This window comes from Apaloderma vittatum, unplaced genomic scaffold (assembly GCF_000703405.1).
Source record: "Apaloderma vittatum isolate BGI_N311 unplaced genomic scaffold, ASM70340v1 scaffold16591, whole genome shotgun sequence".
In the NCBI taxonomy this organism is placed as follows: domain Eukaryota; kingdom Metazoa; phylum Chordata; class Aves; order Trogoniformes; family Trogonidae; genus Apaloderma; species Apaloderma vittatum.
Genome location: NW_009699778.1, coordinates 30,253 through 43,951, shown reverse-complemented (window position 1 = coordinate 43,951; position 13,699 = coordinate 30,253). Strand labels below are relative to the sequence as shown.

The 13,699-nt window shown below is 41.1% G+C and overlaps 1 protein-coding gene across 1 annotated transcript in view; it reads left to right on the top strand.

Annotated features, from left to right (window-relative positions):
• Window positions 1-4,270: 4,270 nt before the first annotated feature.
• Window positions 4,271-13,699, top strand: part of BMP2K (BMP2 inducible kinase) — a 29,050-nt gene continuing 19,621 nt past the window's right edge. Inside the window, exons 1-7 of the mRNA XM_009878541.1 lie at window positions 4,271-4,381; window positions 5,664-5,769; window positions 8,198-8,340; window positions 8,627-8,748; window positions 9,763-9,844; window positions 10,470-10,602; window positions 12,910-13,013. Coding sequence (XP_009876843.1) covers window positions 4,325-4,381; window positions 5,664-5,769; window positions 8,198-8,340; window positions 8,627-8,748; window positions 9,763-9,844; window positions 10,470-10,602; window positions 12,910-13,013 — 747 coding nt within the window. The 5' untranslated portion in view covers window positions 4,271-4,324. The remainder of the gene's footprint in view (window positions 4,382-5,663; window positions 5,770-8,197; window positions 8,341-8,626; window positions 8,749-9,762; window positions 9,845-10,469; window positions 10,603-12,909; window positions 13,014-13,699) is intronic.

Below are 13,699 nucleotides of genomic sequence, written 5' to 3'. Positions count from 1 at the left end.
GATGCTGGTTTGCAGAAAGCAGTGCCTCTTGTCTAAACTAGCCCTGATACTCGCATTGTTACACGGTGGGAATTTGTGTGGGCAGTGGGAGAAGGAACAGCGTGGTATGTCCCTTGGAATGTGTCGGCTGCACGCTTTACAATAAAGCGGAAAAATATGGAACTCCAAAACGAATGTGTGTAGAAATGGATTATTTGACAAATCGGGAGCTATTTCTGCTCTTGGTTGTGGGAATGCTGAGCCCCTGAGCTCACAGGCAGCATCTGTCAACTGCTTTTCTGGCTGGAGCTGTGTCTCAGGGCCTTGTGTTCATGACTGAGACATGGGGAGTATGCTTTACTGAAAATATACCCACACAAGGGCTTATATGTAAGCATATAAAAATGTAAACGTGCACATACATGGTTGGTGTCATTTAATGCTGCCTTTATTCATCAGGACGGGCATTTCACGGTGCTTTCCAGCTGGTGCGAGCTCGGGGCTGGCAGTGACTGGTGCGACGAGGCAGCAGTGGAGGAGTGAATAAAATGGTGGCAGAGTACTGGGATGGTGAAAAGTGGATGACCTTGACCCCACGCTCTGGAAGCCTAGCATACGACGTGAGGTATACAGCAGCTGCTGCAGGAATTCTTGTCGCATTGCTGGCAGACAGATGCCTTTGTTAATGGCATGCCCTGCCACCTTGTCGTACGGAGGTGCTTGAGGAATGGAGAGGCGGGGTTGTGGTCAGTGGCTTCTGTACACTGTGGAGTTTTTGACGTAAATTGTTGATCGGTCCCATAAACATGCCTGTATTACAGCACTTGTACTGCTGGACAGAACGTAGTGCCTCTGGGGTAGAAGGGCTACCACTGTTGTGGGAAGAAGGGAGTTTCTGATAATTTGAAAAAGCGCCCTGTAACTATCCTGATAGGTTGCCCTTGAGAATAGGGGGTTAGGGGGTTTGTAGCAGGCCGCCATGAGAGGAGGGGTTGAGCAGCGGGATAGAAGAGGGGGCACAATAGCAGTGTGTCAGGATCACGGAAGTCTTAGGTGAGCTCTGAGAAAGCTCTGTGTTATGTACTGTGCGAAGGTGTGATCAAAACTGAGCTCCAGGAAATAGCTCTTCACGTGGGTTCGTTCAGCTCCAACTGTGGCAGGCTGGAGTTTATGCAGAATTCCTGGAAAAATAGCACATAGATGGGTGCTTAGCACTCACTGAAAAAGGACCTCTCCCAGCGGTCTGGATGGACCTGTATGGGGATAGTAAGAGCTGCTTCTTATGTGCTGTTATTATGCTTTTCTTGTGGAGGAGGACTGCTTCTTTCCTGATTTTTCTTTTGGACACTGGCTTCTTTGGTGTCTCAGTAGCTCTTAAAGCTCTAAAGGTTGGAGTTGTTTCTTACTTCCTGCAGAGAGCATATTGAAACATTTAAGGAGAGGGAGTTTCTGGCTGCAGGTCAGCTTGATTTTTGGAAGGTAGTGGAGACACACGGGTGGCTTTTGGCTCTAGGATGAACAGAGGGCAGACATGTGCTAAGTGGTCCAGGCGTCATGTGTTGTGGAGCAAGATAGCAGTCAGAGTGTTGCTACAGACAGAAGTTCATTTAGAACATGCATGAGTACACCTAAATTAGTGTTGTGTGGTAGATGATCTGAGGTGAAGAAAAGCCAGATCTGGTATTTTAAACGATATCATCATGTGGAGGGGTAGCCAGGTTATTGCCCAGGGAAAAGATCAAGTTACCAAGATACGTGTGGGTAAATGGGTTACAGCTTTGTGGAGAGAGGGTCACAAGGCTGACTTACTGGCCAGGGTCCTATTTGAGAGCTAAACTTGCAAACTGGCTGCAAATTAGAAATAAACTATCCTTCAGGTTATTGAGTTTTATTAAGAACAACTTTACATGATGGCTGTAAAGCAGTTATGGAATTGTGCTGTAACGGAGGCAGTCATGTGGGCCTTATGGCCCCTCTTAAAGCTCACAGCTCTAAGGGTTAAAGGTTTTTGAAACCTGTCTTTTTATTATTATTTTTACTCAAGATTGTATCTAATTGTTGAGCAAGTTAATAGGTATTTAGCTGTCCAGGTTGTGTAGGTACATCAGAACAACTAAGCTCTGCTGATTTTGACATTTGTTTCTTCTTTCATTACTTATTTCTGAAATTACATCCAGTTTTCCTGTACAGTACAGCATCTGAACACCTTGCTAGTTGTGTGAGCGTGAGTCTAGCAGCTGTGGTGCCTGGTTCAGTTTTATAGGTATGGTTACTATATGGATAAAATCCTTCTGCTTACGAAGATCTCTTGGTCTGAGCTTTGAGTATGTAGTCATAGCTCCCCAGTGGCAGGAGCATTTGGTGTTTATGTTTTAATTGTATATTAAAATCTTATTGCCTGTGTGCTTAAAATGCACATAACATTGCTCAGGAGAGCTTGGTTGATAGTCTTGTAGTCTTAACAAAACGGTTGTCAGCAGTCTGAAAGATGGCAAAGGTACTGGAAGATTCTGCAGCCTTCCTGTGTTCTACCCGAATCAGCCAATAAGCTAGTTGACATTCAGACAGTTACACTGTTTCCTGGTTGAAGTTTCAGGAATGTAATGTGGTAAAACCTAAATAAAACCTTGAGGCCTGTGAAATTTTTCCAGGTTAGTACAGTCATATTGCCAAACCTGTTGACGACCGGAGCATGTAGGCGTTTTGCTAGGTTATGGCAGCAAGGGCTCAGTGACCAAATGTAAATTTTTGAAGTGCTGTGAATTTTGTCATCTTTTTATGTGGTGCTGTAGCTTACGATAGTTTTGGGTTAAGCTTTCTCTGATGCTTTGTACTATGGAAAACTGAGTCTATTTTCTCTCTTCACTGATACGAGATAATAGAAAATTTTTTCAGCTTCTGAAAATGTTGGTGATGTTGCAGCTCCTGTGCTGATGGATATGGGAAGTGTGGTTTTGTTCAACTTGCAGTTGGAGTCTCTGGGCAAGGTATTTTATGTATAAGCCATGTATGTACTTACCTCTCTTCCCCAATAGCAGTGTTTCATACGAGTTTTTGTGAATGTTTATAGCACTAATGATTGCTTACTTGGGTGCTTTCAGTGAGAAGCTGAACATCAGAAAAGAGCTAAGAGGTTTAAAGTTCGGTGCTTCAGGGTTTTGCTGGGTGAAGTTTCCCAGAATATTGGTGACTATGAATTTTCATGTAGTGATTTGTATACTTATTCAAGTCCAGTTCAGAGTTATGCCACTTTATTCTTTGTTGGAAGGATTTCTATAGTGGTGATACTTATTAATGGAAAACCATTCAAGGATGATAAATGAAGAAAGGGTTTGCCGTTCTGGCTTGGTCAGGGTTCAAGTATTGGTTAATATTGCCACCTAATGGCAAGAAGAGGTCCGAGTATTTAGGTCTTTTTATTCTTCCCCGCCTCCCTGCACATACTGTTTTCTATTGATAGTTTTTACCCGCTCCTGTCCGCTCTGGTAGCGTAAGAACAATTGTCAGGGAAGCTTGAAATTTGACATTTTGTTCTGGTCATGCTGCCGTCATATAGGGTTTTAAGACTATGAAAGTGGTTAAAAAGGACAAAAGTGATTTTTGTCTTCCAATTGTTAGATTTTTGTGCTTTATGTGAGTACAGCTCTGTGGTTTTGGTTAAGTGTTGGTGCTTAAAGAGAAAAAATTTTATGTTAGTGAGAGAGATAGTCCAAAAACCTTTCTACTAACCAAGCTCTTCACATCCCTCTTAACATAATTCCCTGGGCTGATGTCAGGGGAGCGCTATTGGGCCCGTTCAGGCTCAGCTGGAGTTCGACATTAGAAGCTGAGTAACTTGAGAGCAGCGAGTGTCCTGTTCATGTTTTGGGAAGGCCTTATGTCAACTAGGTTAAGCAAAATAATTTTGGAGCATTTAGGCTGTTTATTAAGATTAGCAGTAGTTGTGATTTGAGAGCATAGCATCTCCCTTTCCTAAACGAACAATTAAGTTAAAAGTGACCGCTATTTCATCTTCAAGAAAATTTCCAAATAAAGCGTAGCTTCTTCAGCTGTACGCTATTCTGTGCGTGTCTGATCAAGTGCATGAGACTTGTATCAAATGAAATGGGTTATATCTAAAAAATCCTCCTTGCAGGTGATACCAGGAAGCATATAACTTGTGTGTTTCGCTTGGCTGCCTGATTATCGGAGTAGTTTTATTTGTTTCTTAGTGAGTACTGATGTTGACTAGAGGAACAGCAAAAACTCAGGTAGCTTAATTTGTTTGTAATCGTTTTTTACAGGTGGCTTCTCAACTGTTTTTCTGGTTCGTACCCATGGTGGCATACGTTGTGCACTGAAACGAATGTGTGTTAATAGTGTGCTGGACCTGAATATATGCAAGAGAGAAATTACAATTATGGTAAGAAGCCCATTACTTGTAAATGGAGAATGCATTTATTCTTAATATGCATATGCCAAATGCCTCTTCAGTGACAATCACTTGTAGACCGTCCTTTCTTTGGATGTTATGGTCCTGATTTTGCACTATGAGTTTCAGAAGTTAGCGCTGAGTTTACAGTTGGTGCGTGGTTAACTTGTAAAGCAGTTATGAAAAACATATTTGACGCCTTGGTCAATTTGATCAGTACGTCTAGTTCCAAAGCAAGGATAATAGCTTCAGGTTCTGGAAGTACTAACTTTAATTATCAAGGTCTCTGCGTGCCGCAGCTCTGTCAGCTGAATTCTGCTGGTGCTTTCTACAAATACTGTCATCGTGAGTAGCACATTCTTGAAGTTGCAGTGTCTAGCTAATTGCTGCACGTGTAGCTCAACTCCCCTACATCATCAGTTTTGGTTGTTTTTCTGCAGATAAGTAGCAAATAAGGAGAGACTAGAAGGTTTAGTCAGGCCTACTTTGGTTTATGAATACTTCACAGGTAGAACAAAAATGAAGAAAAAAAAAAAAAGAGTCTCTGACTGGGCAAGAGAATATCTCTTGCATTGTCTTCCATCAGATACGATGAAGATTAATTATCTCGGTCTCCATACGCTTACAGCTTACATGTGTACTAATCATAGCCGCACCTATTTAATTATCCAAGAGGTACTTCTATGTTAACCTTACTATATAGGCAGAAACTCTGTAGTACAGATGACAGCGTCGCTGTGTAGTCAAGGGTGAACTAAGCATTACTTAATTCTGCAGGTGAAGTGGCTCTTGAAAGTGGTTGTGGTTTTTTTTTTCTTGAGGACACCTTCCATAGTTTTGTGCGTAATCATTGTGTAAGACTTTGTAGTAGTTCAAACTACAACAGTTGTGGCTTTTTTCCACCAACCTTTTTAATAACTGTGAGCTTAGGATGGGCATGCATAGCTTAATTTTCCTCCTGCATCTTAAGGCTGTAGCTGTGGCTACTTAACAGTGTTGTTTTAGGTAGTAACACTTGGGACATGTTTGTACTGTCCAGCAAGAAGCGTGTAATTGTTTTGTGAACAGAAGCTGCTTTGTGTGTGCTGAGTAGCAGTTCTGCTGCTGCTGGCAGCCATGGACTGCTGCTCTGTGTTTGTGGTGCTGTCTCGAGTACTGCGTGTGGGGCGGATGCTAACTTGAAATCCTAAACGGTTGTCTGGTAACTTGCACTATGTTTTTATTTGTCAACTTTTTGTCTGTGCTGAAGTTCCGTTTGTGTTTTCTTTCTCAGAAAGAGTTATCTGGGCACAAGAATATTGTGAGCTATCTGGATTGTGCTGTGAACTCTCTAAGTGATAACGTTTGGGAGGTGCTCATTCTCATGGAGTACTGTCGAGGTAAGAGCCAACTCTTAGTTTTCAGAGTAAATGCAGGGGAAATGTTTGTATTGAGCACCTGGGATTATTACTTAGAATGGTTCCTTTAATGTAACGGGTGAATATATATATCTCCCTACTAGAATCTTATAGATTCTTTTGGCTTTTCTGTTTGCATTGTTAGCTAGGCACTGAGCTTTTGAATCCTATCGTACCATAGAATAATTTGGGTTGTAAGGGATCTTGAGGATCATCTTGTCCCAACCCCCCTGCCATGGCAGGGGCATCTCTCACTCGATCAGGTTGCTCAAGGCTCCATCCAACCTGGCCTTGAACACTTTGAGGGATGGAGCATCCACAGCCTTCCTGGGAAACCTGTGCCAGTGGTTCACTACCCTCAGGGTCAAGAACTTGTTCCTTAAACCTAGTCTAAGCCTACTCTCTTCCAGCTTCCACCCATTACCTGTCGTCCTGCCGCTACAGGCCCTTGTAACAAGTCCCTCCCCAGCCTTCTTGTAGGCCCCTTCAGGCACTGGCAGGCCACTAGAAGATCTCTCCAGAGCCTTCTCTTTTCCAGGCTCAACAAGCCCAACTCTCAACCTGTCCTCGGAGGAAGGGTGTTCCAGCCCTCTTATGATCTTTCTGGCCCTCCTCTGGACTCGTTCCAACAGCTCCATGTCTTTCTTGTGTTGGGGGCTCCAGAATGGGATGTGGTGTTCCTGGAGGAGGAGTCTCACAAGGGCAGAGCAGAGAGGCAGAATCTCCTCCCTCACCCTGCTGGTCACACAGCTCTTGATGCAGCCCAGGACCCGGTTGGCTTTCTGGGCTGCAAGCACACGCTCGTGGCTCATGTTGATTTTATCATCCACCAACATGCCCAAATCCTTGTCCTCAGGACTGCTCTCCATCTACTCGTTGCCCAGCCTGTACCTCTGCTTGGGATTGCCTCGACCCAAGTGCAGGACCTGGCCAAGAAAATGTACAAGTTGGCTTCACATGACTTTGTCATTAAGTATTATTAGAAACAGGGAAATTACTTGCTAAGTATGATGTCAAATTCTTCTGTTTGTGCTAATCAACATCTAGCTAGATATGCAAGATTGACAAGCTTTTTACTGCTGTTTTCTCTCTTCTGTTTTTATTTTGTATAAAAGCGTTGAAGATGTTCTACTCTCATCTGACAGGTGGCATGTAATAAGTGGGCATAGCATAATTACTGTTGGTAATGTTGACCAGAAAAAAAAGGGTCCTGTGGTCCCGCTTATAATCTCAATATGTAAAATGAGGTGGTTGCTAGGTATTTTTTGCCCAACTCCCATGTGCATTGGAATAAAGTTACCGTTGAGTTTAACGTGTGAAGTTTATCTAAGATTTAAGATAGCTGCTCACTGACCTCAAAATAAGAGAGGGTGGTTAACCCAAGTAGGTGATGATATTAGAACAAGTACCACAAGTACAAAGCAAATATTTTGAGACAAGGAAGAAAACCCACCCTGTTACTCCATAACATTTGCAGAATACTTTTAGTTGAGCTTTACATTGGCTTTATTTGCAGTAGAAGCAGTGGACGTTTCAGCTTGTGCCGACTGTATTGTAAGGATCCCAAGACGGTCTTGATGTATGTTTTGGAAAGGGAATAAGGAGATAACTTGACAAGTAATGGCCACGTTTTTGGCCCTCTGCCCTGCTTGGATGGCTGAACTTGGGTACCCTTGTAGCAGCTCACTTCTAACTCTCTGAGGGTACTACTCTTTCCTGAATTGCAGTGGTGAGTAGCCACGTGGATGTCAACTGTCAGGTGCCTTGACAGCGTTAGACTTTTCTTTTTCCAAGCATCCTTGTTTCCATGGAATCCTCACCAAGGCCCTGCGCGTGCTGAGGCTTGCTTCATCTTTTTAAGTGAGTCTTGTCGTAGTGAGAGCCTGGTGTTATTAAGGTAAATGAATTCAAGAAACAGGGAAATAATGATTCCCAATCCTGGAAATCTATCAAGAGATGAAGTCTTTATCGAAGGGTAGATTCATGGCTCTTTTTTTTTTTTTTCCTCCCTCTTTTTTTCTTTTTTATTCCACTTTGTCTGTCAGAAAGACAAAGAGAGTGAGTGTCTAGAATATGAATTCAGTTACACTTGGTTGGTTGACAGGTTTTGCCTATGGATTCACATGCAAGAGACAGCTTGGAGGTAACGTCTTTTTGTGGTGGATGCTGCTTTGTGTTTGTGACAGTTAATCCCAAATGATTTCCAGTCACAGGGACCTTTTTTTTTTTCATTTGAGACAGTAATTTTTTCTATCTAGGACAATAGAGTGTGCATTTGGAAAACCAGATTTTTTTTCATTTTAAATACAGTGACTATGGAAATATCTCCTGTCTTATCTGTGGACTTTTTGCATATAAATAAGTCTTTTTTTCTGTATGTGATACCAAAATTACCTTGTTCTTCCTTTAGCTGGGCAAGTTGTGAATCAGATGAATCAGCGTCTGCAGACAGGCTTTACTGAGTCAGAAGTTATGAGAATATTTTGTGATACGTGTGAAGCCGTTGCCCGGTTGCATCAGTGCAAAACACCTATAGTTCACCGGGATCTGAAGGTATGAACTTAAGAAAAGGGAAGATCTAGTTTAAAATCAATGATCTGCCTTAAAAGGATTGAGACATATTTCACTAAGACTGACGTTGAGTTAAGGATGCACTTGCTGTTTATGCCGCTGTCAAGAGAGAAACTGAACTGGAAGATTTCACTTACTGCTAATGCCAAGTCTGTCAGTCGATGTTTCTGCAAACTATCCGGTTTGTGAGAAAGGGTAGTAACAGTTAACTTGGAAATTAATGCTATGATTTTCATCTAATGCTTCTCTGTGTTGATTTCCTTTCAAGGTGGAGAATATATTGTTAAACGATAGCGGCGACTATGTTCTCTGTGATTTTGGCAGTGCCACTAACAAGTTTCTTAATCCTCAGCAAGATGGAGTCAATGTGGTTGAAGAAGAAATTAAGAAGTAAGTTCACTTGGAGTTGCCTGTGATAAGCAATGGTTGTGCTGCGAGGAAATTCGGTGTATTGTTGTGTGGTGTGCGTCTGTCTTATGAATTGAACTTCGTGGTTGAATTTGAACTAATATTGATATAAATTTAGTAAAACAGCAGAACTATTTGGTAACAGGGATCTCTTGTATTTATTCAGGGATAGTTTTTGCAAAACTATACTCTTACGAATAAAATTGTTGGGAAAAAGCATGCTGTTTTGCAATTGTACAAAAATATTATCTCTGACTACTGGCCATTTGAAGAGTTTGATCTTTTAAATTTGATATTTTTAATACAGCAGATGGAGTGACAGAAAAAGATGTAAATAGGCATTGGGATGGATTTATGTAGAGTCTTATGTAGAGTGTAAGGTTAATGTTTATTCACCTAAGAATGATCAGAAGAATATTATAATTTTTATTACAGATGCACTCTTGAAAACCTGAGCATTAGTTGAGTTTTGCTGTTTCGGGCTAACTGCTGCAGAGCAATAAATGCAGGCTACTTGTTCTCAGCTTATGAAGCGACACAGCCTTTTTGGGTTGGTTTTTTTCCAGCTCTGAAAAATACTTTGACTACCTATTTAATAATTATTTTGAGCTGTCAGTCTTCTCAAGTCTGCGTTCTGTATGTCTTAGTGTGCGATGAGGAATACGCTTGTAGGGCTCTTAGATTACATCTTTCAAGTGACTGATTATTACATTATTTAAGTGAAATGACTGTTCCAAAAGTACATTTGCAGGGTAAATAACATGAAAACCAAGTTTTAGCTGACTTAGCCTTGCACATTATAATTTTATGTTGCTGCTCCAAATATTGCCTGTGATGCTGTAGGTGCAATCAATGAGTTAAGTTCTGTAAGACAATTCCAGATGTGTATTTGAAATTTGGTTGTGAATGATGTGTGTGTGGCAGAGACACACGAACATGCTTTCAGCTGGGAGGCACACTTCTCATCTATGTCCTCTTCTAAAAATATGCTGCTAGGTATACAACGCTGTCGTACAGAGCTCCCGAAATGATCAATCTTTATGGAGGAAAGCCCATTACTACCAAGGCGGATGTCTGGGTAAGCAATAAATCAGGTGCTGTGAAGTAGGAAACTAAGCAAGATGTGGGGCAAGTTAAAAACAGCATTGGCTCACGGGAAAACTAACTCTTTGGAATACATCCTGCAGTTATACAATGCAGAGTGGTAGAGCTCTCTTTGGTAGTTACATCTTCTGTAAATGAATGCCGTGTGCAACGATCATTTTGAGTTCAGGAGGATGCGATTTAGATTTTTTTTTCATTTGTGTCAGCTCAGGTTGCTGCTTGGTAGTGACCAGTGATTTCTCATGGAAACCTGTTGGCAGCGTGATAAGGAAAGGTGTTTTTATTAGGTAATCTGCAGTGAAGTGAGCGAGGAGGCTGCTGGGATCTCCGAGTGTTAGGGCAGTATGAGTGCAGCTTTTGGGATATGCTGTGATTTTGGTAGTCTGTTGTCTAATGTAGAAGTTGGTGGGAAAGGAATCCCTTTGAGAGCTGCTTTACATAACAGCTTGTCCCATCAACGCAGCGCTTCATCGTGCAGCTTCAGCATAGCAGTGTAAGCATCAACTGTAGCTAGGAGAGAGTTGGTTTCTTGTTGGTGCTTTGTTGTGTACAAGGCTTTCTCCCATCCCTTTACAATGCCTTTATTTGTTTTTTTACAGGCTCTTGGCTGCTTGCTGTATAAACTTTGTTTCTTTTCGCTTCCCTTTGGAGAAAGTCAAGTTGCCATTTGCGATGGAAGCTTTACCATTCCGGACAACTCCCGATACTCTCCTAGTATACACTGCTTGATAAGTAAGTATGTGGGCAGCGTGGCAATTCTTTTGCCCTGTAAATCAACTAAATCACAGGAGATGCTGCTAAGATAGACGAGTGACTTGACTGGGTGGTGTGGGCTGGCTGGGTTCTTGAGGGAGCACTGCGAGTTGCTCCTGGCTACCGTCTGTCTTGCAACTTCCCCCGTCGCCCTTGAAAGGAGACTTGCTTATCCGTTTGCTCAAGGGAAGGCTGTGCCACAGGGTACAGAAGAGTTCAGAAACCTAGAGGAAACTTCGGTGAAAGGCCACTAAAAGTGAGCCACATGAATGAAGTACCTACAAGTCTTTCTCCTGGATGGCTAAAATATTAAAATCAACTGCTGTATTCTGGGCATTTAGTGGAGGAGTTGATAGTAATGTTGATAACTGTGGAACTGGAACACATAAAACCATGCAAAGACCTGCCAGATATAGTTGTTTCTTACAAGTCCTAAGAGCTTCGGTGAAGTTAGAAAAAGTTCTTGGTTTCTTCGGGAGGCAAGAATGATAGTTGGTTTTCTCTTTTTTACTTTTGTTTTGTGGTTTGTTTTTTTTCCTTTTTGGTAGCCATAAACCACAAAGGGATAAGGGGAATCCAGACAGTAGCTCTTAATTTATTCGTAGTTCCTTTTCTATGCAATCTCAGATGCTTAGTAGTATTTTCTATCCAAGTTGGCCAGTTGTGCTTAGATGAATATGAAGTGTAAGTTTAGTGTAGAAGCGTAAATGTACCGAGATGAATTGCACTGGGCAGAATTTTAGAGGAAAAACTCAGTAAGTTTAGGTAGGAGCCCTTGTAATGTGTTTTTAAGCTGTGAGTGTGTTGACTGTATAATTTATGCTTGTATATAACAGGAGATACCAAATCCAAACTGCTTTAAGCACATGTGCAGAACTGAGAAATAGCAATTACCATAGTAAGTGCTTGGCGTCGGCAAATACTTAATAACTGACAAAATGAGACTAATTTTCAAGTGATTAAGTACTTTCTCTGTGTCACAGTGCTACTTTTCAAAGAGTACTGGTTTTAATCCTGTCTCCCTGTAAGAACGAAGGCTGATTTATTAGGATTCAATGAAGTGCTGTGCCAAGATGAGCATTACTGGCATGGAATATGTGTGGATGGGCAAGAAGCTTGTAGTGTCAACTTCTCTAGTTTCCATCTGGAAGCCGAAAAAAGCTGCAGTTGGTCATAAAAGGTGTTTTGGGGACTTCTGGCTTCATCTTAGGGCTTTTTTATAAGGTGAGAGTGGGCAGAAACCAACTGAACATTCTCCACCTCGTAAATGTAGTATTTCAGAAACAAGTGGCAGGAGTCGCTTCATGCGAAGTGTTCTGTTTCCACTTCATTGGTGCTGTCACTGCAAGTTTCATTCTGCTTTATTTTGAAAAATAAACCTAAAAATAAAACTTGCTGTCAACTGTGTTGGCCATGAAATACTGCCTTTGAGTAGAATTTTAATACCTGTCAAAAATGATAGTATTTTTGTATTTAAAAAATCATGATAAGATTTTTTTTACGAAATTTTGGTTTAGGGTTGCTGTGCTGCTGAACAGTTTTGGAAATGTACCTCCTATTTTTCTTATCAAAACAGAGAACTTTTCATAGGCTGTACGTGTTCTTTGTGGCTGAATGTTTTTAGAGGGTTAGCTTGTTTGAAAATATCTTTAACTGTTTGTTTAGATTCTTGAGTCATTTAGATGAGATTTCCTGATTGTGTTCTCTGTATAATATTGCAAACAATACTAAGTAACGTACCCAGACCTTCTAATTTGAGAAGCTAATGTTTGAGAGGGACATTAAAAATTTTGCCTTGTCAAGAACAAGTACTTCTATCCATGGAACTATTTAATTTTTTCTTTTAAATTTTAATTTTAATATGCAGAAGTGTGCACAGCCAACTGGAGCAGCAAGGCAAAATATGTAGAACCTTAGCCTGATGCAGTTAAATAATCTGTGAATCTTCTTTTAACTACTTTGAATTTTTCATTAATGCTAGAAAATTCTAGTACTATGAGTTGCTTTTCTCTTGTTTTGCTCTGGAGTTTATTAATTATTGCCTTGCTGGAACTACCCTTTGCACAACTGAGTGTCCAAGTATCAACTAGCATATACCTTTTGCAATTGTATTTGGCCCTAGAAACTATTGGACTTGACAAAAATCTTAAAAAGTCCCCAAGACCACCACAACAGTGAAAATGGCTCTTTCTGTGGTATGCTCATTTGGCAGAGCTGCTGAATTTTGACTTGCTGGTAGCACACTGTGTCAGCAGCAGGGGTGATTTGGTTTCACCTGTTTTGCAGGATACATGCTTGAACCAGATCAAGAACAGAGACCTGATATCTTTCAAGTATCTTACTTTGCCTTTAAACTTGCTAAAAAGGATTGTCCAGTGTCTAACATGAATGTAAGTAGTCTTTTATTTTTCCTGTATTTTAGGGTATTTTCTAGGTAGCATTGAGAAAAGTGCATCGAATCAGCTGAGGTGGTTTAAATGTATTCATAAGCCTTATTCCTAAATTTAAAATATAGAGTGGAATACCCTTAAAGCTGCTATTGCATACATGTGATTTTAGCTTTCTGAGAAGTAAATTTTAAATTTGAGGGTATAGCTTCATGAATTATGTGGATTCTAAACCGATACCTGACTTAGGGTTTTTAACCTTTACTAATCTCCCGTGCCTAATACAATTAATACGAAGTATACTACTGAACGTGAAGTTGTTGATGATGGAAGGTTTAATGTTCTGACTGTAGTGTCCAGGAGATTGATGTTAGTTGTGGATAATCCTCTTCGTGTAGTAGTTCTCAGCGTTTATGTTAATCCAGCGGACGGACTAGAGCGACCTGGAAGGCATGGGATAGTTCCTTGGCTACCCTGCATTCCTTCCCTCGCTTGCCGTGTGAGTTTGAGCTTTGTTGGAAAGTCTGAACGTGCTCTCAAAGTCCATCTTGTTCGCTGATCTCACTCCTGTGGAATGGAATTTGAGGGCACATCACAAATGTTCAGTGTTCTAAAGTGATTCTCCAGATGCGCATCAGGAAAAATCAGTTCTTGGAATTCATTCTGGAACGAATGTCAGTTTCAGTAAA